The following is a 26,536-nucleotide window of genomic DNA, read 5'->3' as shown; positions in this document are numbered from 1 at the left end:
ATATTCAGAACAAGTTTACTGAAAAGTATTTCCTTAACAAGAAACAATACTGAAATTCCAAAATTATTAAAATAACTAGCACACTTGTTAAAGAAAAACAAAAAAAAAAAAACACTATTCCAAGTAGTAGTAGTAGTATCAGAATAGACTTTTTTGGAATCTCCCAAGGCTCAAGTGAATAAAAAGAATGAAACCATACAGTTAACACCTAAAAGTAATTCACAATTTTACAAGTTGAGGCATACGCAGCTGGTTTTTATTACTGAAAATGATTTCCTTTTCTGCAAATCATTTAAGAAAAAGAAAGAGTGTAAAAAAGACTTTCAAGCTTTTAATCTGGGAAGCAATCACTTTGCCAAAGGGGTAAAGTAATGACAACTTTGTAGCTCTAGTAATTGCTCCAAAAATCAAGAGGAATGCAAAAACTGCACCCATACTCCATTAACTAAATCCTCCTGACCTATCTATGGAAACATAAAATGACCCAATTTTCTTAGCTATCATGTTACAGATCACCACCCTTCGCTATTGATTAATAGCAGTTTCTTTTGAAGATGGAATATAGTATATTAACATTAAGGACTACAATAAATAAAATGCCATAAAATAACCACAAAGTTGATATGCTTTAAAAATTAGCAAAATGCACATAATAGAGTATAGCACATTCCATAAAACACAGCATCAACACTAAAAACCAAAAGCAAAGCATCTCCCACTTACCATCTGTGGATCATTCGATCGGCTCACCCAACCAGATATTAACTTTAAGGTTTCCCTTTTTACAGTACGCATACTTCTAATCAATGGTTGCTTTGTAACCATTTCACCTACAAAATAGAATCAAATGTAATCTAATTTTACCACTAAAATTATACAGCAGTACTCAGGTATACATTAGATGTAATTCCATTTTACCATTAAAAAGTTTAAAGCCAAAACTACACAAGATTTATTGGGAAAATAAGCTTTAAGACTAATTTTAAAAGGGAAAGGTACACATAACTATTTTAAATATGTCTAGGGTCATCTGGGAAATGGGAGGTCTGATTTAAATCTGTGAAAAATATCAAATGTTTGACTTGAGGCAGTAGAAGAGAAGTGTTTATACTGCATCGTATAAGAAATCAGAATCACCTACCATTAGCTTGGATAGCTGCAGAAATATTTTCACTGAGGCACTTGTATACATTAAGCATATCTAAATAAATTCTTCCAAGCTGAATTACAAAGGGGTGTCCAACAGCTTTGCAGGCTCTCACATTTGTCTTCAAAATGCTACCAAGCTGCTTGACTGTTTCAGGATCTTTCAGTATATCCACATTCTTGGAGGAAAAAAAGCAAATTCCATTTATCATGTAAGAATTATCCACATAATGGCCAGGTGAGGTGGCTCACACCTATAATCCCAGCACTTTGGGAGGCTGAGTCAGGCGCATCACCCTGAGGTCGGGAGTTCAAGACCAGCCTGACCAACATGGAGAAACCCTCTCTCTACTAAAAATACAAAATTAGCCAGGCATGGTGGCGCTTGTTTGTAATCCCAACTACTTGGAAGGCTGAGGCAGGAGAATTGCTTGAGCCTGGGAGGCAGAGGCTGCAGTGAGCCAAGATCATGCCATGGCACTACAGCCTGGGTACCAAGAGTGAAACTCCACCCCCCCCCAAAAAAATTATCCACATAATTACTAAAACAAAAGCCATTACACTTCCCTTACCCTAAATCATATTTATAATCCCAAATGGTAAAAACGAACACAAAAGCCTTTTTGTCCATATCTACTTAAGAATGAAGTAAAATATTTTTTGAGTCTCGTTTTTTCGCCCAGGCTGGAGTGCAGTGGCGTGATCTTGGCTCACTGCAAGTTCTGCCTCCTGGGTTTACGCCATTCTGTCTCAGCCTCCTGAGCACAGCTGGGACTTACAGGCCCCCGCTGTCACGCCCAGCTAATTGTTGTACTTTTAGTAGAGACGGAGTTTCACTGTGTTAGCCAGGATGGTCTGGAGCTCCTGACCTCGTGATCTGCCTGCCTCGGCCTCCCAAAGTGCTGGGATTACAGGCGTGAGCCACCGCGCCCGGCCCAGATTTTTTATTTTTTTGAGATGGAGTCTTGCTCTGTTGACTAGGCTAGAGTACAGTGGCTCGATCTCGGCTCACTGCAACCTCTGCCTCTTGGGTTCAAGTGATTCTCCTGCCTCAGCCTCTTGAGTAGCTGGGATTACAGGCATGTGCCACCAAGCCCGGCTAATTTCTGTATTTTTAGTAGAGATGGGGTTTCGCCATGCTGGCTACGCTGATCTCGAACTTCTGGCCTCAGGTGATCTGCCCACTTCAGCCTCCCAAAGTGCCAGGATTACAGGCGTGAGCCACCACACCTGGCCCAGATAATAAAATGTACAAAGCCACACATAAAAGCACTTATGGATCACACATACATGTTTAAAGGCTTGAATTCAATATATTTGTAAGGAACATAGTCTTCTTAAATCCCATGAAAACTTTAAGAAAAAGTAGAATACTTACTTTGGTTGCCTGCTGGATTATACTATCCCACACTTGATTAGGGAGTAACATGTACTTTTCTATCAAGTGTTCTTGTACTGTTTGATCTGTTTGTGCACCAATCATGTACCCCACAGCTTCATAAAACGTATGAACCTATTTTAAGAAGCAGACATTTTAACTTTTATGTTCTTATACACCCTAATAAGGAAAACCACACACAAGCAATTCACAAAAATCTTGAAACTGATTTTGGCCCAGGTGCGGTGGATCACTCCTGTAATCCCAGTACTTTGAGAAGCTGAGGCAGGCCAATCACTTGAGGTCAGGAGTTGCAGACCAGCCTGACCAACGTGGTGAAATACCATCTCTTCTACAAATACAAAGAAATCAGCCAGGCGTGGTGGCCAAGTGCCTGTAATTCCAGTTACTTGGGAGGCTTGAATTGCTTGAACCTGGGAGGCAGAGGTTGCAGTGAGCCGAGATTATACCACAGCACTCCAACCTGAGTGACAGAGGTAGACTCCATCTCAAAACAAAACAAACAAACAAACAAACAAACAAACAAAACCCAAACCAGTCAGGCATGGTGGTGGCTTACGCCTGTAATCTCAGTACTTTGGGAGGCCGAGGCGGGCAGATCACAAGGTCAGGAGTTTGAGACCAGCCTGACCAACGTGGAAAAACCCCGTCTCTACTAAAAATGCAAAAGTCAGCTGGGCGTGGTGGCACGCACCTGTTCATCCCAGCCACTGAGGAGGAGAATCACTTAACCCCAGGAGGCTGCAGTGAGCAGAGATTGTGCCACTGCACTCCAGCCTGGACTCTATGATAGAGGGAGACTCCGTCACACACACACACACACCCCAAAAACAAAAACAAGAATCTGTCTCACTATGAAAATTTAATCAGGCCGGGCATCGTGGCTCACACATATAATTTTGGGAGGCTGAGGCTAGCGTATCGCTTGAAGCTAGGAGTTCAAGACAAGCCTGGGCAACTTGGCAAAACCCCACCTCTACCAAGGGGGGAGAAAAAGGCTAGCTGGATGTCAAGGCGGTGCATGCCTGTAGTCCCAGCTACCCATGAGGCTGAGGTGGGAGGATCACCTGAGCCTGGGAGTTCAAGGCTGCAGTGAACCGTAATCGTGCCACTGCACTTGAGCCTGGGCAACAGAGTAATACCCTGTTGTCAAGGAAAAAAGAAAGTTTAATCAGAAACACTTCTATTGGATCCAACAGTTGCCTTCCTATTTCCACTGATACATAGAGATTGATACGTTACTTTCTAAAAATAACATATGCTCAGCGCTTAACATACCTGTTGAGGCTGAAGATCACAAATAATAGTGTTAATGTTGTTCAAAATTTCATCAATAAATGGCATCACTTCTCCAACCTGAACCTGAACGAAATGCCTGCGGCATTTTTGGGCTATTTTAATGAAAGTATCACAAGCCATGTCCTGGACTCCATCATGGGTCTCTAACAAGACAAAACATTCATTTATTTTGTTCAATAAAATAAAACAAAATATAGTAAAGAAAGAGATTTACCATGCATGAATTCGAACAGCTTGTTAACTACAGTCTTCAAAATTTCCAGTGAGCTCTCAAAATCGTGGATATTGACCTACTATGTACATGATATTTGATGCAATAATAGCTTTATTATCTTTGCCTCTTTTCTGTTCACATAATCCTAATAGATCCTGTAAATAAGACAAATTGGTATCATTTATTGTAACAACATAATACTTATTGAGCAATTCTAATTCATACCTATCCCTTGCATACCTTTATAACAGTAACAAGAAATCGTTTTTCATCCTCTTCATGCATTGCTCCACTAATGGAGCCTATTGCCCAACACAATGTATTCAAATTTTTCCATGACCACTCTGTACCATTCACTTGATTGTGAAGCTTCTCTGTCATTATTCTTTCTGTATCTACATAATCCAGATGAGTAAGATAAACTACAAAAAAAAATGGTTTCAAATGCAAATAATGAGCAAAGAGTTTTACCAATGAATAACACGTTTAGAAAATATTTAGAAACTACAGTACATTTTCTAAAATATATTTCCACCCCAGAATAAATGTATAAAGGTAAAGATTAACAGTATTTATTAACTTACCTAATGTTTCCCTCATATTCTTATACAAATTTATGGAATCTGTATCCTTCATGAATTCTCTCACAACTTCTCCTTGATCATTCTCTACAACCAATACTTCCTCTGGTTTAGCCATTCGACTAACCATTAATAAACGGACCTATATTCAACAATCAATCAATCAAGAAAAAATCATTAGATCATTGAAATCATTAGTGTAGAAGCTTAGTTAAAAACAAACAAAACCAAAAAAACCCACAGGCCAGCCATGTGTAGGGATTCATGCCTATAATTCTAACTATTCCGGAGGCTTAGGCAGAAAGAATTGTGGCCAGGAATTTGAGAACAGCCTGAGCAACACAGCGACACCCAATCTCTAAAACAATAAAAATACTGGGACTTAAAGTACAACAGAAAAAACTATGAAGATATAAATAAAGTAAAACTAAAAAATTTAAAATTAGCTGGGGATGGTGGTGCATGCCTGCAACCAGTTACTTGGGATGCTGACGCAAGAGAATTGCTTCAGCCTAGGATTTCAAGATTGTAGTGAGCTATGACCATGCCACTGCACTCCAACCTGAGCCACAGAGCAAGACCCTGTCTCCAAAAGAAGAAAAATTTTTCACTGTAATTCTACAAAAATGGCTTTACAATTATTTAAGTGTGTATTAATGTGATTTTTTTCTTTTTTTTTGAGACGGAGTCTCGCTCTGTCACCCAGGCTGGAGTGCAATGGCCGGATCTCAGGTCACTGCAAGCTCTGCCTCCCGGGTTTACGCCATTCTCCTGCCTCAGCCTCCCGAGTAGCTGGGACTACAGGCGCCAGTCACCACCACGCCCGGCTAGTTTTTTGTATTTTTTAGTAGAGACGGGGTTTCACCATGTTAGCCAGGATGGTCTCGATCTCCTGACCTCGTGATCCGCCCGTCTCGGCCTCCCAAAGTGCTGGGATTACAGGCTTGAGCCACCGCGCCTGGCGTGATTATTTTTTAAGCCAACTTTTGTTACAGGAGTTTCCTATGTCTCATTTCTAGACTCTGGTTCAGTAGATTGGCAGGTGGTCAACAAATTTTGCCTAACAAAATCACAAGCAATGTTGATACTGAGAGAAGGACCACACTCTTGAGAACCAAGGTTCTAGACTCAACTCCTTTCATGTTCTAGTTTTCCATACTCATGGAGAAGTTGTTGGGTTCTCTTTTCGTAGCTAATTTAGATAGATTAGAAGTCTTTACATTCAGATCTCAAAACCACAGCAAGCAACAGGAAGAACACTCAACCAACCACTCTGTTACCTTGAATAACATGGGCAAATACAGCTGTCTCCTGGGAGGCACATCAAAATGTTGACTTCCAGATAGCAACGGAGAGGCAGATGTAGAGAATGGACTCTCTCTATAGAGTTCAGCAGCCAAATGATTCCAGTATTCAAGACAAATTTTAAAGATTTCAGTTTCTTCTACTTCAGATACCAACAACATATAATGAAGGGCCTACAGAGAAGACCAAAACTATTAAAATAGTTCTTAAACATTACCAACTTCAAATTGCTTTTCACTTGTTACACCTTAAGGAAAAATAAAAATTCATGTTTTATTCATCACAACTCAGATTTCAATACTTATCAAACAGACAGTAAACTCTGGAGTAACTGCTTCTTCTGACACGCCCTAAAGTACTTCAAAAATCTCTCACATAGTTTTTATCATGTCTCCTAATGGAATGACATTTATTTAAAAGGCCTTAAGTGCCAATAGGCAAGTGGTATCAACAACACAAATGCACCATGACAGAGAAGAGAACAAACAAAATACTGAATATTCATACAATGAAAATATTACTCAGCCATGATAAAAAGTGAGGTATTGATACAGGTTACAACATGGAAGAACACTGAAAACACAATGCCAAATAAAAGAAACCAGACACAAACAGGTCACATGTATGATTCCCTTTATACGGTATAATCAGAATAGATACATCTACAGAGACAGAAACCAAAATAATGGTTGCCAGAAGTTGGGGAGAGAACAAAGGAGAAAGTGACTGTTTTATAGGTAAAGGGTCACCTTTGGGTGATGAAAATGTTTTGGATCTAGATATTAATGGTGCTGTAACACTGTATATATACTAATACACCACTGAATTGTGTGTGTGTATATATATTTATTTATGTATATATATATATATGTATATATATATTTTCTTCCTTCAGACAGAATCTTGCTCTGTCACCCAGGCTGGAGTGCAGTACTGTGATCTTGGCTCACTGCAACCTCAGTCTCCTGGGCTCAAGCAATTCTCGTGCCTCAGCCTCCTGAGTAGCTGGGATTACAGGCACGTGACACCACGCCCAGCTAATTTTTTTGTATTTTTAATAGAGACGGAGTTTCACCATGTAGGCCAGGCTGGTCTCGAACTCCTGCCTCAAGTGATCCACCCACCTCCGCCTCCCAAAGTGCTGGGATTACATGCTGAATTGTGTATCTTTAAATGAACAAATGTATATTATTTGAATTAAAAGTGAAATTTTAAAATAAGGTCTTTGGAATTTTAACCTTAGAAATGATATAATAATTAGTAATTTAATTTTGATTATAAATGTTTAGTCCTAGGCTTTATGGAGAACATAAAATCAGAAAACTGGGCTTATGACTGTAATTCGGAATTAAGAATATATATCATGCACAGGTCAAGTATTAAGTAATAAGAAATCTCAAAAGGTACATACATTTTAGAAAAAAAGGCACTTTTAAGAGTTATTAGTAGGTAGAGCAGAATTTTAGGAGCAAAGGCTCCACAGAGCTTACCTCCATAAGAGTTTCCCTGAGATTTAATCTTTTTTCTATAAGTTGATCATGTTCCTTAAGAAAGGTGCAGAGAAACAAACTGAGATTTTGAATGAAGTTCTGTTCGTCATCTTTTCCATTTGAGTACGCAAGTCGAATATTGGTATTTAAAGGAAGCATCTGCAAATTTAAAAAGGGATAATCAGTTTGCATTTCATAAAACAACAAAAGATATTTATATTTTATTATTTTTGAGACCTTGTCTCACTCTGTCCAGGCTAGAGTGCAGTAGTATGATCACAGCTCACTGCAGCCTCCACTTCCTAGGCTCAATCAGTCTCAGTGCCTCCCAAATAGCTGGAACCACAGGTATGTGCCATCACACCCAGCTAATTCTTAAAAAAGTTTTTGTAGAGACCGTATCTTGTTATGTTGTCCAGGCTGGTCTTGAACTCCTGGCTCAAGCAATCCTCCCAACTTAGCCTCCCAAAGTGCTGGGATTAAAGGTGTAAGCTACTGCACCCAGCCAACACTACTATTTTTAAGCTCTAAGATCCCAACACCCTTTTGCTAATATTAAACCACATACAGAACTCCTAGGTCCGGTATACCTATTCTTATATCTCTAAGACCTAGATTTTGACTCTTCTCAAATAAATCACATTGCAACTAGTAAGGCCGCTATCATAGCCTTCAAATTTTTTCCAGTATTGAACTTATCCCTTTCTCACTGACACTGAAAATGTAAAAATAATGAATTAATTCATTCAGATCACAAACACACACAGTAATCTATCTTTCCTTGTTTTGAGACGGAGTCTCGCTCTGTCGCCCAGCCTGGAGTGCAGTGGCTGAATCTCAGCTCACTGCAAGCTCCGCCTCCTGGGTTCACGCCATTCTCCTGCCTCAGCCTCCCGAGTAGCTGGGACTACAGGCGCCTGCCACCTCGCCTGGCTAGTATTTTTTTTGTATTTTAGTAGAGACGGGGTTTCACCGTGTTCGCCAGGATGGTCTCGATCTCCTGACCTCGTGATCCGCCCGTCTCGGCCTCCCAAAGTGCTGGGATTACAGGCTTGAGCCACCGCGCCCGGCATTCTTTCCTTGTTTTCTAAGAGACAGGGACTTGTCCTGTCATCCAGGCTGGGGTGCAGTAGTGTGACCATAGCTCATTTTAACTTTGAACTCATGGGCTCAAGCGATCCTATTGCCTCAGCCTCCAGAGTAGCTGGAACTACAGGTATGCAATACCACAGCTAGTTATTTTTTAAATCTTTTGTAGAGATGGTCTGGTTATGTTGTCCAGGCTGGTCTCGAACTCCTGGCATCAACTGGTCCTCCCAAAGTTCTGGTATTACAGTGTTAATCACCACACCTGGCTGTGAACACAGTATTATAAATAACTTTCTAGATCATTTAATAGATAACCAATCAAACTAGGGCTGAAAAGAATTCCTTCAGACACAATGTTAGGAACAACTCCCAGGTTTCCCATTGTCTGGTCAGATATCTCCCAAAAGACCAAGCTCCAAAACTGTGCAAAAATAAATTACCACAACACACCCCAAACCTGAGTTTTAAGAAATTTTTGGAAACATCATTAACAATTTGTAGTTTACTACAAATTTTATGTAATAAATATAAGATAAAATTATGACTGATCTATAAGTTGTTCTAAAATAATTCATTTGGAATTCAGTATTTTCTAAGGCACTAAAATTATCCAGTAAATTTTCAAGATAGTATTATATTACCTGCTTTAGTTGCATCATTGTCAGAGTAAATAGCGTTACAAATTGTTCTTCATATTGGCTTACACTCACACCAGCAATCTCAGTGAGGCACTTCAGAGAGACATTTCGAAACATTGGAACATTCAGGAACTATTTAAAAGGGGGGAGGGAACCATAAAATTAATTGGCCTGACACACACTTTACTTAAAATTCACAATTAAAAGGAAAAAGCTTTAACAATTAAATATAGGCATAGATGTCAAAAACAGCCAAGTGAATGAACGTATTTTATCTTGCAGATATAGTGAGAGGAAATTTTATTGCCTACACAATATACAGTAAATGCTTTAGGAGCAACCTACTTTTTTTTTGAGACAGAGTCTCGCTCTGTCGCCCAGGCTGGAATGCAGGGGCTTGATCTCGGCTCACTGCAATCTTCACCTCCCGGGTTCAAGGGATTCTCCTGCCTCAGCCTCCCAAGTAGCCGGGACTACAGGCGCATGCCACCATACCCGGCTAATTTTTGTATTTTTAACAGAGATAGGGTTTCGCCATGTTGGGCCAGGCTGGTCTCGATCTCCTGACCTCGTGATCTACGCACCTCGGCCTCCCAAAGTGCTGGGATTACGGGCATGAGCCACCCACGCCTGGCCGAAACTGTTTTCTTTTGATGTGTCCTTAGACATCTAAAATAACAAGGCTCCTTAACAACTTTCCTAGAATCTGTGATATGACTTTTAGAAATGTTATACTTTCTGTGTAATTACACAGGACCTAAAACTTGTGATTGCTTAGGATTTTGGGAAACGGTCAATATATCTAAGAGTAATAAGAATATGGGAAAATTGGCTTATATATTCTATTGTTGAGAAGATAAACAGCTATCGTCTGGGGCTGGGAATTCAGGGGGCATTAAAACCTTAATAATCTGTTAATTAAACATTAAAATATTTAAAGAAAGTAAATGTTTCAATAATTGCATAATATCTTATGTCTGAGAATGTTCTCTATAGGACTGTTGACAGTAGAAAGGTTTTTACATAACTGAAGCAATAAATTCATCATTCAAATACCATAAATCCGTATTATGCTACCAAACTCTATGAAGTTGAAAAGGTTAAGTTATAATGTTCCAATTAGATACTTAATTTATTCATGACATCAGTCAAGAAAACAACTGAAAATATAATACAACCGTTAACAGTGATTATCTCTGGATAAACCACTGTAGAACTTTATTTATTATATATGTGTAATATACACATTTTTTTTTTTTTGAGACGGAGTCTCGCTCTGTCACCTCACTGCCAGCTCTGCCTCCTGGGTTCATGTTCTCCTGCCTCGGCCTCCCGAGTAGCTGGGAATACAGGCGCCCGCCACCACGCCCGTCTAATGTTTTGTTTTGTCTTTTTTTTTTTTTTAGTAGAGACGGGATTTCACCGTGTTAGCCAGGATGGTCTCGATCTCCTGACCTCATGATCCCCCCGTCTCGGCCTCCCAAAGTGCTGGGATTACAGGTGTGAGTCACCACGCCCGACTATTTATTTATTTTGAGACAGGATCTTGCTCTGTTGCCCAGGCTTGAGTGCAGTGGCACGATCTTGGCTCACTGCACCTTCTGCCTCCTGGGTTTGAGATTCTCCTGCCACAGCCTCCCAAGTAGGTTGGGCCAATGTTTGGGACTACAGGCATGCACCACACCACGCCTGGCTAAGTTTTGTATTTTCAGTAGAGACAGGGGTTCACCATGTTGCCCCAGGCTAAACCACTGTAGAACTTGAAGAAGACATAACATGGTATCATTGTAAATTATCAGTTAAAAGATGATCTTTTCATTTTTCAGAAATAGCACTTGACTTACCTCACTGTAACTTATATACTCAACTAAAAGATGGCAATATAATCAAATACACTGTTCAAAATGAATTCATAAAATTACATGGTATAAGTGGCAGAATCAGATTTGAGACTCACTTTAAATAATTTAGTAGGTGTAAACATGGAAAATTTCTTCTGAGCAGTTTCCTCATGTTAGAAACAAGGTTGAAAATGGTTTAGAATGCAGAGATGAGAGCTTTACATGTGAAAAGAATATATGCAGCTATACAGTGACAAATAACTGAAATGTATTCACTGTACCTTATAAATTAATGTGCTGATTAACTTGGTCTCAAAAATATATCCCAGGGGAATCCAGTTCAGAAATCTGAGCAACGTTTCCAAGGTTGCATGTACAAGTGGAGCATTTTGAGAATTTTCCTAAAACAAAACACACTTGTAAATAATTGCTTTTCTAGTATTGTTATTTTTAAACATGAAATTTAAAACACTTACCATTACAAACTGACACAGTTGAAATATCTGTGAGAATTCATTGCACATGCTAAAAAAAAACAAAACCCACAAAAATATCAGATTTAGAAGACAAAGAAATAAATATCAGTTTATTTATAATAATAAAAATGATTTAGGTCCAGTACAGTGGCTCAGGTCTGTAATTGCAGAACTTTGGGATGCCATGGCAGAAGGACTGCTTGAGCTCAAGAGTTTGAGACCAACCTGGGCAACCCAAGGGGAAAAAAAGATCAAAACTTCAGCAATCTGGTAATTAAAGATGTGACTATGTTCGATTTATATGCTCTCCCTCAGCAAAATTGTATCTTTTATTTAAACACATTTAAAATACCAATAACTTCATTAAAAGTTACCTAGGTGTTAAATCTACATTCACTCTAGTGATTTAATGTAGATTAAATGGTGACTGTAGATTTAATGGTGATAGATACAATCAAGCTAGTATCTTTAATTAAGATACTGAAAACTCTCCAAAATAAGACAAATAGCATTACATACAGCTAAAATCCTAAATGAGCTTATACACCAAACTGGGAGAAAAATTTTCCCGTGTTCTAATGACTACAACAAATGTTTAAAACTTAATGGAAGTGTACCTATAGTTTATACTGGTTGCTTACTATCAGAGGCAAATCTAGTTTTTTTGTTTTGTTTTGTTTTAAAAAGAACACTATTGTTAATAATTGGGGGAATGACAAGCAGCAGAGATAATAACTGATTTGAGGCCAGGCGCTGTGGCACCCACCTGCAGTTGCAGCTATTTGGGAGACTGAGGCAATAAAATCACCTCAACCCAGGAGGCGGGGTTTGCGGTGAGCCAAGATTGCGCCGCTGCACTCCACCCCAGGCAACAGAACAAGATTTGTCTCAAAACAAAATAAAATAACTAATATGTATGTTTAGGCACAAATCATTTGCTTAGAACCTATTAACTAGTTACCATACATTCCTAAAGTGTATCTTGAATAATTCACTTTTCAACCTCCAGAGGCAAATTATTAGGCCTCGTCTAGGACTATTTCTTAATTTGTAGTTGAAAACCACTATAAGGAATTTAACATATTACTGATCACAGTTCCTTAAAATATCTACAATTTACGTCCAAATTGCTTGAAATTGTTTGAGAAATTACTTTAAACTTCTAAAACATAATTATTACTTGCCTGTCTTTTAAATGCTTAGATTTGACTTGGGTTATCTGTCCACTAGAGAAATCAAATACTTCTTCGCTCAAGAGTTTAAGAATCACCATATTATTTTGACAGAGACTTTCACTGGTCCTACTTGCTCCAACAATATCACTGATAAAAGTTGGCCAATGTTTGGGCCATTCTTGTTTCAGTATCTAAAATAAGACACGAAATGTTAACAGCACTTCATTTCTCAAAGGCAAATAAAATAACCTTCAAAGAAACTATGTAATGGATAAAAGCAGAAGTAAGGATAAACCACTTTTCATTTTCTCCTCCTTTATTAAAGGAAGAAATGTGCCACCCTCTTCCCCACACTGGGTAGAAAACAAAACACAGATAAAGTCTTTTATCTTAAATCACCCCAGGACCCTTTTCAATTATCCGAATGAAAGCTCCAATCTGTCTAATGGGTCTGTCTGTGTATTAATATCTGCCTGAGAGATATGTAGAAATTATTCTAGGAGGCCAGGTGCGGTTGCTCACGCCTGTAATCCCAGCACTTCGTGGGGAGCCAAGGTGGGCGGATCACTTGAGGCCAGGAGTTTGAGAACAGCCCCGCCAGGCAGGGCATGGTGGCCCATGCCTGTAATCCCAGCACTTTGGGAGGCTGAGGTGGGAGGATCACGAGGTCAGGAGTTCGAGACCAGCCTGGCCAACATGATGAAACCCTGTCTCTACTAAAAATACAAAAATTAGTGAGGCATGGTGACGGGCACCTGTAATCCCAGCTGCTCAGGAGACTGAGGCAGGAGAATCTCTTGAACCTGGAGGCGGAGGTTGCAGTGAGCCAAGATCAGGCCACTGCACTCCAGCCTGGGCAACAGAGCGAGATTCTGTCTCAAAAAAAAAAAAAAAAAAAAAAAAAAAAAAAAAAAAAAAAAAAAAAAAGAAAGAAAGAAAGAAAGAAAAGAACAGCCTGGTCAACATGATGAAACCCTGACTCTACTAAAAGTACAAAAATTAGCCAGGGGTGGTGGCGCAGGTCTGTAGTCTCAGCTACTCGGGAGGCCAAGGCAGGAGCATTGCTTGAACCTGGGAGGCGGAGGTTGCAGTGAACCAAGATGGCACCACTGCACTCCAGCATGGGCGACAGAGTGACACTCCGTTTCAAAAAAGAAAAAAAGAAATTATCCTAGGAGATTCAAGGACCTAACTAATGACTGGTGGTAAAAAGTGACAGGTTAAGACAGTTTATTATCGGATGAAATTTGAGCCTTGAAATGTAGTAGGGTTTGGATATATGAAGTTAGAAGAAAGGAGGCACTGCAATCCGGGCCTGAAAAAACTTTTAACCAAAAGCCTCATCAACTGCATCATATTTGTATGCAAGCTGGACTCTTTATGTCACACACAAGGGATTTCCCAGATTATAAAAATACATGTTAACCTTCTTTATATTCTCTCCTCCCTCTCCTCAATCAGAGACGGGCTGACAGAAAGCTCTAAAGTTTAATAAAAGCTGGAGTTAATTACTGAATACACTAAAATTTTTAGAAACTTGGATGTTTCTAAATCTTATTTAAATAGAAATTACTGTTTTTTCCTCCCACACATACCAGAGTTCTCTGAAAAAAAAAATTGTATTACTATAGAAAACAGATAAATATAAAAATTATAAATGTAGTCTACATAGATAAAGACTAAGCATGGAAATCAATTAGAAGGACAAGAAAATCAAAGGACTGAGAGAGAGAACGTGCAAAGGAACATGCACAGGCATATCAGAAAATTAAAAAACAATCCGACTGGGTGCTGGCTCACACCTATAATCCCAGCACTTTGGGAGAGGTCGAGGTGGGTGGATCACCTGAGGTCAAGAGTTTGAGACCAGCCTGGACAACATGGTAAAACCCTGTCTCTATTAAAAATACAAAAAATTAGCCAAACATGGCAGCAGGCACCTGTAATTCCAGCCACTAAGGAGGCAGAGACAGCAGTGAGCTGAGATCGTGCCACTGCACTCCAGCCTGGGCAACAGAGTGAGACAGTTTCCAAAAAAAAAAAAAAAAAAAAAAAAAAAAAAAAAAAAAAAAAAAAAAAAAAAAAAAAAAAAAAAAAAAAAAAAACAAAAAAAAAACCACGAAAATAAAACAAAAGAATTCAACATAAACTCCAGTCCACACTGCAGCCACATAAATGATGGCTTTAACGTTACTTGATGATTCCTGCCACAGCAAATTAACATTCAAGTACTAGACAGTAGGTCACCTAACACTGTAAGAATACTGTAACTACTTCTGCAAAGTATTAGTATACTTTATTTCCTAAGTAGGTCAAACATTTTGTTCAAATAATAAGCATAGTTCTGAGGAAAACAGTTAAGTTAAAGCTTACCTGAACAAGGATCATATTTAATTTTCCGATATACACCTTTTCTTTCTAAGGAAAAATAAAAGATTAAGTGAGAGCCTGAGGTAAGTATAATAAATAAGAATATAACCATAGACAATCCTCCTAAGAAACAAATGATTACAGTCTACTGCAAATGACTGACTGTGCGTATGTGTGGCTATGTGTCTTGACAGAATTAGGTTGTAGTCAAAGACTCGATATCTAAATGATTTTATGCTCTCCCAATAATCTCCAAAATAAACTCTTACCTCTACACAAGTTGGGTCAGATGACGTCTTGATAATGAGGCCAACAACGTATTTTTTTATTCCTATTAAAAAAATTGCACATAATAAGAAAATTGTTGAGCTCTTTTGTAGCATGCAAATAAATTTTGAGAACTCATTAATGTGGGAATGGAGGGACTAAGTAAAATCAGTTAATATACTCTAATCCCATCACCAGTATTGGCATTAAAAAAAAATCCCGGCCAGGCGTAGTGGCTCACGCTTGTAATCCCAGCAATTCTTTGGGAGGCTGAGGTGGGTAAATCACCTGAGGTCAGGAGTTTAGGGCCAGCCTGACCAACATGGTGAAACCCTGTCTCTACTAAAAATACAAAAATTAACTGGGCGTGGTGGCGGGCACCTGTAACCCCAGCTACTCAGGAGGCTGAGGCAGGAGAATCACTTGAATCCAGGAGGCAGAGGTTGCAGTGAGCAGAGATCACGTCATTGCACTCCAACCTGGGCAACAGAGTGAGACTCGTAGAAAAAAAAAAAAAAATCCAACGAATTTAATGTGCTATTCATACTTTTAAAGATGGGATCTAGCATTGTTGCCCAGGTTGTTCTTAAACTCTTAGGCTCAAGTGATCCTCCTGCCTGGGCCTCCCTCTGTGCTGAAATTACAGGAGCAAGCCAACACGCCCAGCCTATAACAAACTGCTATTCCAGTTTCTCTCATCATAATTTGGTTTCACGTGTCTTTTTTTTGAGATGGAGTCCTGCTATGTCACCCACGCTGGAGTGCAGTGGCACAATCTTGGCTCACTGCAACCTCTGCCTCCCAGGTTCAAGTGATTCTCCTGCCTCAGGCTCCCAAGTACAGGCATCCACCTGTACTAATTTTTGTATTCTTAGTAAGAGACAGGGTTTCACCATGTTGGTCAGGTCGATCTTGAACTCCTGACCTCAAGTGATCCGCCCTCCTCGGCCTCCCAAATTGCTGGGATTACAGGCATGAGCTACTGCACCCGGTCCTTTCTTTCTTTTTTTGGAGACAGTCTTGCTCTGTTGCCCAGGCTGGATTAGAGGCGCATTCCTGGCTCACTGCAACCTCCGCCTCCACCTCCTAGGTTCAAGCAATTGTCCTGCCTCAGCATCCTGAGCAGCTGGGATTACAGGCATGCATTACCACATCCAGCTACTTTTTTTTTTTGGAGACAGTCTCGCTCTGTCGCCCAGGCTGGAGTGCAGTGGCGAGATCTTGGCTCACTGAAAGCTCTGCCTCTCGGGTTCACGCCACTCTCCTGCTTCAGCCTCCAGAGTAGCTGGGACTACAGGCACCTGCCACCACGCCTGGCTAATTTTCGTATTTTAGTAGAGATGGGGTTTCACTGTGTTAGCCAGGATGGTCTCAATCTCCTGACCTTGTGATCCCCCCGCCTCGGCCTCCCGAAGTGCTGGGATTACAGGCGTGAGCCACTGCGCCTGGCACACCCAGCTACTTTTTGTATTTTTGTAGAGACATGTTTTCACCACGTTGGCCAGGCTGGTCTGGAACTCCTGACCTCAAGTATCTGCCTGCTTCAGCCTCCCAGACTGCTGGGATTACAGGTATGAGCCACCATGTATGGCCCAAACTTCTAACCCATAAAAATTTATTGATGGCTTGGGCACAGTGGCTTACTCTTATAATCCTAGCACTTTGGGAGGATGAAGTGGGTGGATCGTTTGAGGCCTAGAGGTGGAGGCTGCAGCGAGCTGAGATTGTGCCACTGCACTCCAGCCTGGGCAACAGAGTGAGCTCTTGTCTCAAAAATCAATGTAAGTGTTATTATTTTCCACTACATATTAATTGCAACATTAAGCTCATATTAGAAATACAACATTAACATCACACATACAATGTTTTGTAAAAAAGAGGGAAGTTTACGAAAAGTTTTCATTTCAAATGCTCTTATGGATCTCTCCATAGTAAAACCTACTCTTTAAACAGTTAAGACATGATACTCATACTCATATCCTTGATTTTAATTTGCATCACGTAGAATTTGCTGAGCATCTACTATAGGTTCCATTCTCCAAAATCACAGGGTTCAAGAGTGTTGCAGAATATTAAATTCTTAGAACATTTTTAAAGGAAAAGTAGTGTGGTACACCTATATTGAAACACTAAAAGGATATGAAATAGCAACCCTAATTGAACAAATTACTATTTCCTGCTATGTAACATTAACAATTATAAATACTCCCACATCTGTTCAATTTAGGCTTTGTCACCAAATCAGTTAAATTATGAAGATTTTTTGTTTTCATAGCTTTCAGATTTTTGGAAAAGCAGTTTAAGGCTGTAGAGCTGTATGTTCCAAGCCTCATCTAACATATATATAGAACTGAGTGAAATTTTTGTTGAGAAGGAAAATACAAAATTTAGTCATTAGAATTAGCAGGAAACAGACAACTTGAAGGCAGCAAAATGCTTGCGAGATTATATGACTATGAGTTAATGTATTAAATTCACTTTCAAACTATGGTTCTTCACTGGCACTTAATTATATAATTTTTACTATGACAAAATTAGCCATTTCCCACAATACCCCATATAAAAAATTTGTTAAAAGTAATGATGGAAATATTTTCCTAATTATGAAAAAATATTACTAATACAGTAAAGCAACATAATACATGTAATAGAAATCTAATGCTGTCAAGTGTCAATATGCACAGTAACATTTATGCTACAAATACATAAGATGAATAGGGAAATGGTAAATACATTTTTTACATTTTGTTTTAGAGACAGGGTCTTGCTCTGTTGTCCACACTAGAATGCAGTGGTGCCATCACAGCTGATTGCAGGCTTGAACTCCTGGGCTCAAGTCATCCTCCTGCCTCAACTAGCTGAGTAGCTGGGACCACAGGTGCTTGGCACCATACCTGGGTAATTCTTCCTGGTCTCACTCTTGCTGGGGCTGGCCTTGAACTCCACACCTCAAGCAATCCTCCTACCTTGGCCACATTTTATGTTAGGATTACAGACCTGACTCACCATACCCGGCCTAATACTACTTTTAAAAACAAAAAGTAGGAAATCAATTTTCCTTCTAAATGAACACTAAATTATAAGAATTAACTTCAGTAATCTATGCAATATTCTCACTTTTTTTTTTTGAGACGGAGTCTCCCTCTGTCATCCAGGCTGGAGTACATTGGCATGATCTCAGCTCACTGACATGGCCGCCTTCCGGGTTCAAGCGATTCTTCTGCCTCAGCCTCCTGAGTAGCCTGGACTACAGGTGAGTGCCACTACATCCAGCTACATTTTTGTATTTGTTTTTTTGGAGACAGAGCCTCACTCCGTCCCCTAGACTGGAGTGCAGTGGTGCGACCTCAGCTCACTGCAACCTCTGCCTTCCGGGTTTAAGCGATTATCCTGCCTCAACATCCCAAAGTGCTGGGATTACAGGCGTGAGCCACTGCACCTGGCTTTTTTTGGTATTTTCAGTAGAGATGGGGTTTCACCATTTTGGCCAGGCTGTCTTGAACTCCTGACTTCAGGTGATCCGCCTACCTCGGCGTCCCGAAGTGCTGGGATTACAAGCATGAGCCACTGCGCCTGGCCCATTCTCTTATAGTAATATTTCACTTCAAACTACTTTCCATATGTACTTAATGCTCGCTACATCTAATCAATAATTCCGATAGTACTGACCCTTTTGTTCCTTATAGATTATCATCAATAAAACCCCCATGGCCAGGTACAGTGGTCCTAGAAGCTCTGATTGCCTAGTGCAAGGATTATTTGATCAAGTACCATTGTTCATTCCCCAAATCCCTTCCTCAAGGCTTGCCAAATAAATAAATAAATAAAAGCAGCTCAATTAAGAATAGCACTCCAGCCGGGCGCAGTGGCTCACGCCTGTAATCCCAACACTCTGGAAGGCCGAGGCAGGCAGATCACTTGAGGTCAGGAGTTCTAGACCAGCCTGGCCAACATGGTGAAACCCTGTCTCTAATAAAAATACAACAAAATTGGCCAGCCACGGTGGCACGCGCCTGTAATCCCAGCTACTCAGGAGGCTGAGACATGAGAATCGTTTGAACCCAGGAAGTGGACAATGCAGTGAGCTGAGATCGCGCCGCTGCAATCAAGCCTGGGTGACAGATCGAGACTCTGTCTCAAGAACAACAACAAAAAATTCCAATTGTAGGCCAGGAACAGTGGCTCATGCCTGTAATCCCAGCTACTTGGGAAGCTGAGGCAGGACAAACGCTTGAACCCAGGAACTGGAGGTTACAGTGAGCCAAGATCGTGTCACTGCACTCCAGTCTGGGCGATAGAGCAAGACTCCATCTCAAAACAAAACAAAACAAAACAAACAAACAAAAAAAACCAACCAACCAACCAACCAATCCAATTGTAAACCACTTAAACAGCTCAGCTTGAGATTTGACAGAAAATGACCCATTACTGTGTCTCTGACTTTTTGTGCTAAATAATGTGTCTCAGTTGCAAAATAGACATTTACATAACACATTTCAATTTCTTTAAATTGGCTTTCTAAGCTCTTCCTTAAAAAGTTTGATATAAAAGGTGAAGAAGGTTGGGCGTGGTGGCTCACACCTGTAATCCCAGCACTGTGGGAGACCGAGATGGGCAGATTACCTGAGGTCAAGAGTTTGAGACCAGCCTGGCCAACATGGTGAAATTTCGTCTTTATTAGAAAAACAAAAAACAAAACAAAACAAAAATTAGCTGGGCATGGTGGCACGTGCCTGTAGTCCCATCTACTTGGGGAGACTGAGGCAAGAGAATCACTTGAACCCAAGAGGTAGAGGTTGCAGTGAGCCAAGATCACACCACTGTACTCCAGCTTGGGTGACAGAGGAAGATTCCATTTAAAAAAAAAAAAAAGGGAAGGAAATGATCTAAAATGAAAACAAGTCACGCATGATGGCTCACACCTGTAATCCTAGAGCTCTGGAAGGATGGCATGGGAGGAGGGTTTGAGGAAACGAGTTTGAGACCAGCTTGGGCAACACGGCAAGGCCCCATTTCCACAAAAAATAAAAAAATTAGCTGGGCACAGTGGTTCGTCCTATACTCCTAGCTACTTGGGCTGTGGCAGAATTCTACCCATCACCCAGGAGACTGAGGTTACAATGAGCTATGATTGTGCCACTGCACTTCAGCCTGGGCAACAGAGGGGGTCTCTGTGGGGGTCTCTGTCTCTTAAAAAAAATCAAAACAGGCAGGCAGGCACAGTGGCTCAAGCCTGTAATCCCAGCACTTTGGGAGGCTGAGGTGGGCAGATCACAAGGCCAGGAGTTCGAGAGCAGCCTGGCCAACATGGCAAAACCTCGTCTCTGCTAAAAATACAAAAATTAGCTTGGCATGGTGGCTCACGCCTGCAGTCCCAGCTACTCGGGAGGCTGAGGCAGGAGAAGTGCTTAAACCTGGGGGGGTGGAGAAAGAGAAGAGAAATTATGCATTCCTGGTGAGCTGAAATTGTGCCACTGCACTCCAGCCTGAGTGACAGATCAAGACTCCATATCATTAATTAATTAATTTCAAAGAAAGGTTCTCATTGAAGTTGTGTGTCTTTGATAAGTCCTGATGTTGTCGTCAGGATCTTCAATGGATTCAAACACTGACTTAGCACTTGTACAATCATAGTGCCCCAAGACCCTATTCTTCTCAATACAAATGAAAAAAATTCACATCCAAAGCTGGTAGGTCAGGTTGGGCATGGTGGCTCACACCTGTAATCCCAGCACTGCGGGAGGCCAAGGCAGGTGGATCACCTGAGGTGGAATTTAAGACCAGCCTGGCCAACATAGTGAAACCCCGTCTTTACTGTGGGAGGCTCTGTCTCAAAAAAATAAAAATAAAAAACAAAGTTCGTGGGTCAAATGCTCTAATTGTTTCTTGGAAAGCCATATAAAATTTATTCAAAATATAATACACACCTGTAGAAATGCCTAAACCACTCACTGAAAGGCAGCTTATGACATGTAAATGTTCCAAATGCAAGGGTTAATGCATACGTCTTTAACATTCCAGCTCTATTGTCTCAATATAAAGAAAAATGTGTTTAACAGTCCCATTTCAAATAAAAACAGAATATTAAATGGTCAATATAAACTTGTAACTGCATAGTATCAACTTCAGCAAGCTAAAAAGATGAGATTTAAATAAATCTCATGCTAACTTAGAAGGTACACACCATCTGCTAATTTACACAGCAATAATAATCTTATCCCTCAGAAACACCTTGTAAACACTGGATACTCAATGATAGTGTAAAAAGCACGTATTATTGAACCTGATTTTTATATGAACAGAATTCACTAAAACTCTTTAAAATATTGAGAACAATTCAAAGGTGTCATATTTCCATAGAAGCAAAACTCAACCTTCAAGTCATACAATTGTACATCAACATCTTACATAGTCAGTGATAGTCATGCAGTAAACATTTTCAACCAAATAAGGATCTGACTTATTAAGAGAAAGATGCATTCCTAGAAAAACTCTTTTGATTGATTGATTGACTGAGATGGAGTTTCACTCTTCTCCTGGCTCAGCCTCCCAGAGTACCTGGGATTACAGGTGCCCGCCACCACACCCAGCTAATTTTCGTTTTGTTTTGTTTTTAAGTAAAGACAAGGTTTCACTATGTTGCCCAGGTTGTTCTCCAACTCCTGACCTCAGGCAACCCACCCACCTCAGCCTCCCAAAGTGCCGGAATTATAGGCATGAGCCACCACGCCCGACCCCAAATCTGCAAGTTTTAAAGCACCAACATGGCACTAAAAGGAAATGCTCAAGTCGAGTGAGGTGGCTCTCGCCTGTAATCTCAACACAAGGTGGGTGGATCACCTGAGGTCTGGAGTTTGAGACCAGCCTGAGCAACATGAAGAAACCTTGTCTCTACTAAAACTACAAAATTAGCCGGGCGTGGTGCCACATGCCTGTAATCCCAACTACTTGGGAAGCTGAGGCAGGAGAATAGCTTCAACCCAGGAGGCAGCAGTTGCAGTGAGTTGAGATTATGCCATCGCACTCCAGCCTGGGCAACAAGAGCGAAACTCCATCTCAAAAAAAAAAAAACACAACGAAATGCTCATTGGGGTATTTCAGATTTGGGATGCTTAACTAGTAGGCATAATGCAAATATTCCAAAATCTGAAAAAGCCCAAAGACTGGAACACTTCTCATCCCAAGCATTTCCAATAAGAGGCAGTCAACCTGCACCACAGAAAACAGTTTAAGGCTTTCAACACACTATTAAAAATGTAAATTACAAACAGGAAAAATAAAAGTTCAATCCAGTTTTGAATCAATTTCAGTTTAAACATTTGTTTATTCCATAAGCTAAAAAAACGTAAATTTGGTACATTTCTACATCAATGCTATACATAATTGAAATGTTTATTACAAGTATCAGTCCATGAAAACATCAAAATTGGCTGGATGTGGTGGCTCACGCCTGTAATCCTAGCACTGTGGGAGGCCGAGGTGGGTGGATGGCTTGAGGCCAGGAGTTTGAGACCAGCCTGGCCAACATGGTGAAACCTGTCTCTACTAAAATACAAAAAATAGCCAGGCATGGTGGGTGGTGCGCATCTGTACTACCAGCTACTCGGGAGGTTGAGGCACAAGAATCCCTTCAACTGATTTCAATCTCAAAAAAAAAAAACAAACAAAAAAACCCCACAAAATCGATCTTTGGAAAGATGGTCAATAAGATAGTGATCTGCTCTCTTTACTTATACAAGGGTATACAGGATATTGTTACTACTGTTCTCTCAATGAAATATTAATAGTTGAGAACAATGCCAGATGGAAGACAAAACAGCTAACAATAATTCTAAAGCAGGAGTTCTTAAGTTAGGGTTCCCACAGATGATCTAGAATTTAACCTGCTTTGATAATGTTAAGAGAAATGGATCTATATGAACATCCACCATTCTTAAATGGATGTTTATGACCTCAAACATACTGAACAAAAAATATAAAAGATTAAAATTTTATTAAAATTTACAGGAGCATCACTCATGAGAGCCAAAAGGTGAAAGAAGGTCGGGTACAGCAGCTCTTGACTGTAATCTAAACACTTTGGGAGGCTGAGGCAGAAGGATCGCTTGAGCCCAGGAGCTCAGGACCAGCCAAGGCAACATAGTGAGACCCCATCTCTACAAAAAATAGAAACAGTGAGCCAGGTATGATTCATGCGCACGTACTCCCAGTTATGCAGAAGACTGACACAGGAGGATTGCTTGAGCCCCGGAAGCTGAGGCTAGAGTAAGCCATGATCCCGCCACTGCACTCTAGCTTGGGCGACAGAGTGAAACCTTATCTTTAAAAAAAAAAAAAAAAAAAAGTTACATGGGTAAGCTAGGGATCAAACACTGTTAGGTATCAAGTATAGGCCTTTTATGGAGGCCTGTAATCAAAAATACTTGGGATGGGGCAAATTGTTACATTAATCAGAAATGGAAATATTATTCCTGTCAATCATATACAATATACCTGGAAATACTGCTTTCTTTTCTTTTCTGAGACAGAGTTTTGCTCCTGTTGCTCAGGCTGGAGTGCAATGGCGCGATCTCGGCTCACTGCAACCTCCACCTCCCAGGTTCAAGCAATTCTCCTGCCTCAGCCTTCAGAGTAGCTGGGATTACAAGAATGCGCCACCACGCCCAGCTAATTTTTCTGTATTTTTAGTAGAGATGGGGTTTCACCATGTTGGCCAGACTGGTCTCGAACTCCTGACCTCAGACAACTGCCCGCCTAGGCCTCCCAAAGTGCTGGGATTACAAGCGTGAGACACTGCACTTGGCCTTAGGTATATTTCTTACATTATCCTACCATGGTTTAATACTGACAAAAATGATTTGGAATGCCTGTCAACTCTCTGAGATTAGACTGATTATTTTTGCTCGTCTCTAACATTGTATTCTGTGAGATTTCTCATGAATTTGTTTTAGATGCAAGGGCTTAAGTCTAAAACTTTACATTTTCTTTACAAAATCACAAATGAAACAATCACCTCTGAGTAACACTATCAACTTACTAGAAACATTATCACCTAGTTCTGAAAATTTCTCAAGGAAATTAGGAAATAGGGTTTCTGCTCTGAATTCCATAGTCAAGTAACTATGAAACGACTAAACACCACATGTATAGGGAAAAGCAGCAGAAATATTAAATTCCAAGAGCTTTTGCAGAACTGAGGTGTTTTCTCACAACAGGAAGGGAAAGTGAGTTTAAACTGGGCTTTGATTAGCGTGATTAAATTACATGTTCAAGAGATAAGTGAACAATGACAGTTCTCTATATTAACAAGAAATAATCAGGAATTGACATTAAAGATGTTCATTCTCTCCAAATGCATCCATAGATTCATAGCAATCTCAATAAAATTTCAGGACAGTTTTGTCGAAATCTGCCAGATTTCACTCTAAATTATGAAACAGCAAAGAACCAACAATAGTCAAAACTTTTGGAAACAAAGTAGGGGAGCTGGGTGTGGTAGCTCACGTAATCCCAGCACTTTGGGAGGCGGATCACTTGAGGTCAGGAGTTCAAGACCAGCCTGGCCAACACGGGGAAACCCCATCTCTACTAAAAATGAAAAACTTAGCCGGGTGTGGTAGTGTGCGCCTGTAATCCGGGAGGTGGAATTTGCAGTGAGCCAAGATCACGCCACTGCACTCTGGCCGGGCAACAGAGCATGACTCTGTCTCAAATAAATAAACAAACAAACAAACAAATCTTGACCCTTACCTCACCTCATATACAAAAACTGAGTAAAATGAATCACAGGACGCTTTTTTCAGACAGGGTCTTTGTCGCCCAGGCTGGAGTGCAGTGGCATGATCTCAGCTCACTGCAACCTCCACCTCCTGAACTCAAGCATTCCTCCCACCTCAGCTTCCCAGCAGTCAGGACTACAGGTACATGGCACCACAGCTGACTAATTTGCTTGTATTGTTTCCGCCTGCCTTGGCCTCCCAGTGTTGGGATTACAATTGTGAGCTACTGTGCCAGCCAAATCACAGATCTTAATGTAAGAGCTAAAACTATAAAGGTTCTGTAAGAAAACTTACATCTTTTTTTGTTTGAGACAGGGTCTTGCTCTGTCAGCCGGGCTGGAGGGCAGTGGTGTGATCTAGGCTTACTGCCGTCTCTGCTTCAGCAATTCACCACCATACTCGGCCAATTTTTGTATCTTTAGTAGAGATGGAGTTTCACCCTGTTGACCAGGCTGGCTCGAACTGCTGACCTCAAGATATCCGCCTGCCTCGGCCTCCCAAATTGCTGGAATTACAGGCATGAGCCATGGTGCCCGGCCAAAAACTTACAGAAAATCTTTTTTTTTTTTTTTTTTGAGACGGAGTCTCACTCTGTCGTCCAGGCTGGAGTGCAGTGGCCGGATCTCAGCTCACTGCAAGCTCCGCCTCCCGGGTTTACGCCATTCTCCTGCCTCAGCCTCCCGAGTAGCTGGGACTACAGGCACCCGCCACCTTGCCCGGCTAGTTTTTTGTATTTTTTTGTAGAGACGGGGTTTCACCGTGTTAGCCAGGATGGTTTCGATCTCCTGACCTCGTGATCCGCCCGTCTCGGCCTCCCAAAGTGCTAGGATTACAGGCTTGAGCCACCGCACCCGGCAGAAAATCTTAAGTGACCCTTGCATGACAAAGATTTCTGGAATACAACACAAAAAGCATGAACTATACAAGGAAAAAAAAATCACTGATTTTAATCAAAATCTGAAATTTTTGCTCTTCAAAAGACACTATTACAAAATTAAAAGGAAGCCACAGACAAAAGAAAACACTTGCAAAATATACAGTTAACAACGCACTCCTGACTAGAATACGAAGAACCCTTAGATCTCAGTAAGGGAATAGCCCAATAAAAACTGGGCAAAATTGGCCGGGCACGGTGGGCTTACACGCCTGTAATCCCAGCACTTTGGAAGGCTGAGGCAGGTGGATCACGAGGTCAGGAGATTGAGACCAGCCTAGTTAACATGGTGAAACCCCATCTCTACTACTAAAAATACAAAAAACTAGTCAGGTGTGGTGGTGCACACCTGTAATCCCAGCTACTCAGGAGGCTGAGGCAGGAGAATCGCTTGAACCCAGGAGGAAGAGGTTGCAGTGTGCTGAGATTGTGCCACTGCACTCCAGTTGGGGCAACAGAGCCAGGCTCTGTCTTTATAAAATAAAATAAATAAATAAATAAAAAAAAAAAAAAAAAAAAAAAAAACATAAGCA

General features: G+C 40.7%; 1 protein-coding gene across 1 annotated transcript in view; it reads right to left on the bottom strand.

Moving 5' to 3' along the window:
- XPO1 (exportin 1) overlaps positions 1-26,536 on the bottom strand; it is a 58,032-nt gene that overhangs the window by 10,994 nt on the left and 20,502 nt on the right. The window contains 17 exon segments of the mRNA XM_017849062.1: positions 724-830; positions 1,142-1,325; positions 2,525-2,659; positions 3,824-3,987; positions 4,059-4,097; positions 4,100-4,117; positions 4,120-4,213; positions 4,299-4,480; positions 4,643-4,781; positions 5,920-6,117; positions 7,435-7,593; positions 9,165-9,293; positions 11,284-11,403; positions 11,479-11,527; positions 12,663-12,844; positions 15,027-15,071; positions 15,293-15,354. Coding sequence (XP_017704551.1) covers positions 724-830; positions 1,142-1,325; positions 2,525-2,659; positions 3,824-3,987; positions 4,059-4,097; positions 4,100-4,117; positions 4,120-4,213; positions 4,299-4,480; positions 4,643-4,781; positions 5,920-6,117; positions 7,435-7,593; positions 9,165-9,293; positions 11,284-11,403; positions 11,479-11,527; positions 12,663-12,844; positions 15,027-15,071; positions 15,293-15,354 — 2,006 coding nt within the window.

This window comes from Rhinopithecus bieti, unplaced genomic scaffold, assembly GCF_001698545.2.
Source record: "Rhinopithecus bieti isolate Rb0 unplaced genomic scaffold, ASM169854v2 scaffold_30775, whole genome shotgun sequence".
NCBI classification, from domain to species: Eukaryota; Metazoa; Chordata; class Mammalia; order Primates; family Cercopithecidae; genus Rhinopithecus; species Rhinopithecus bieti.
Note: the sequence above shows the minus strand (reverse complement) of the source record. Positions and strands in the feature narration are given on the sequence as shown.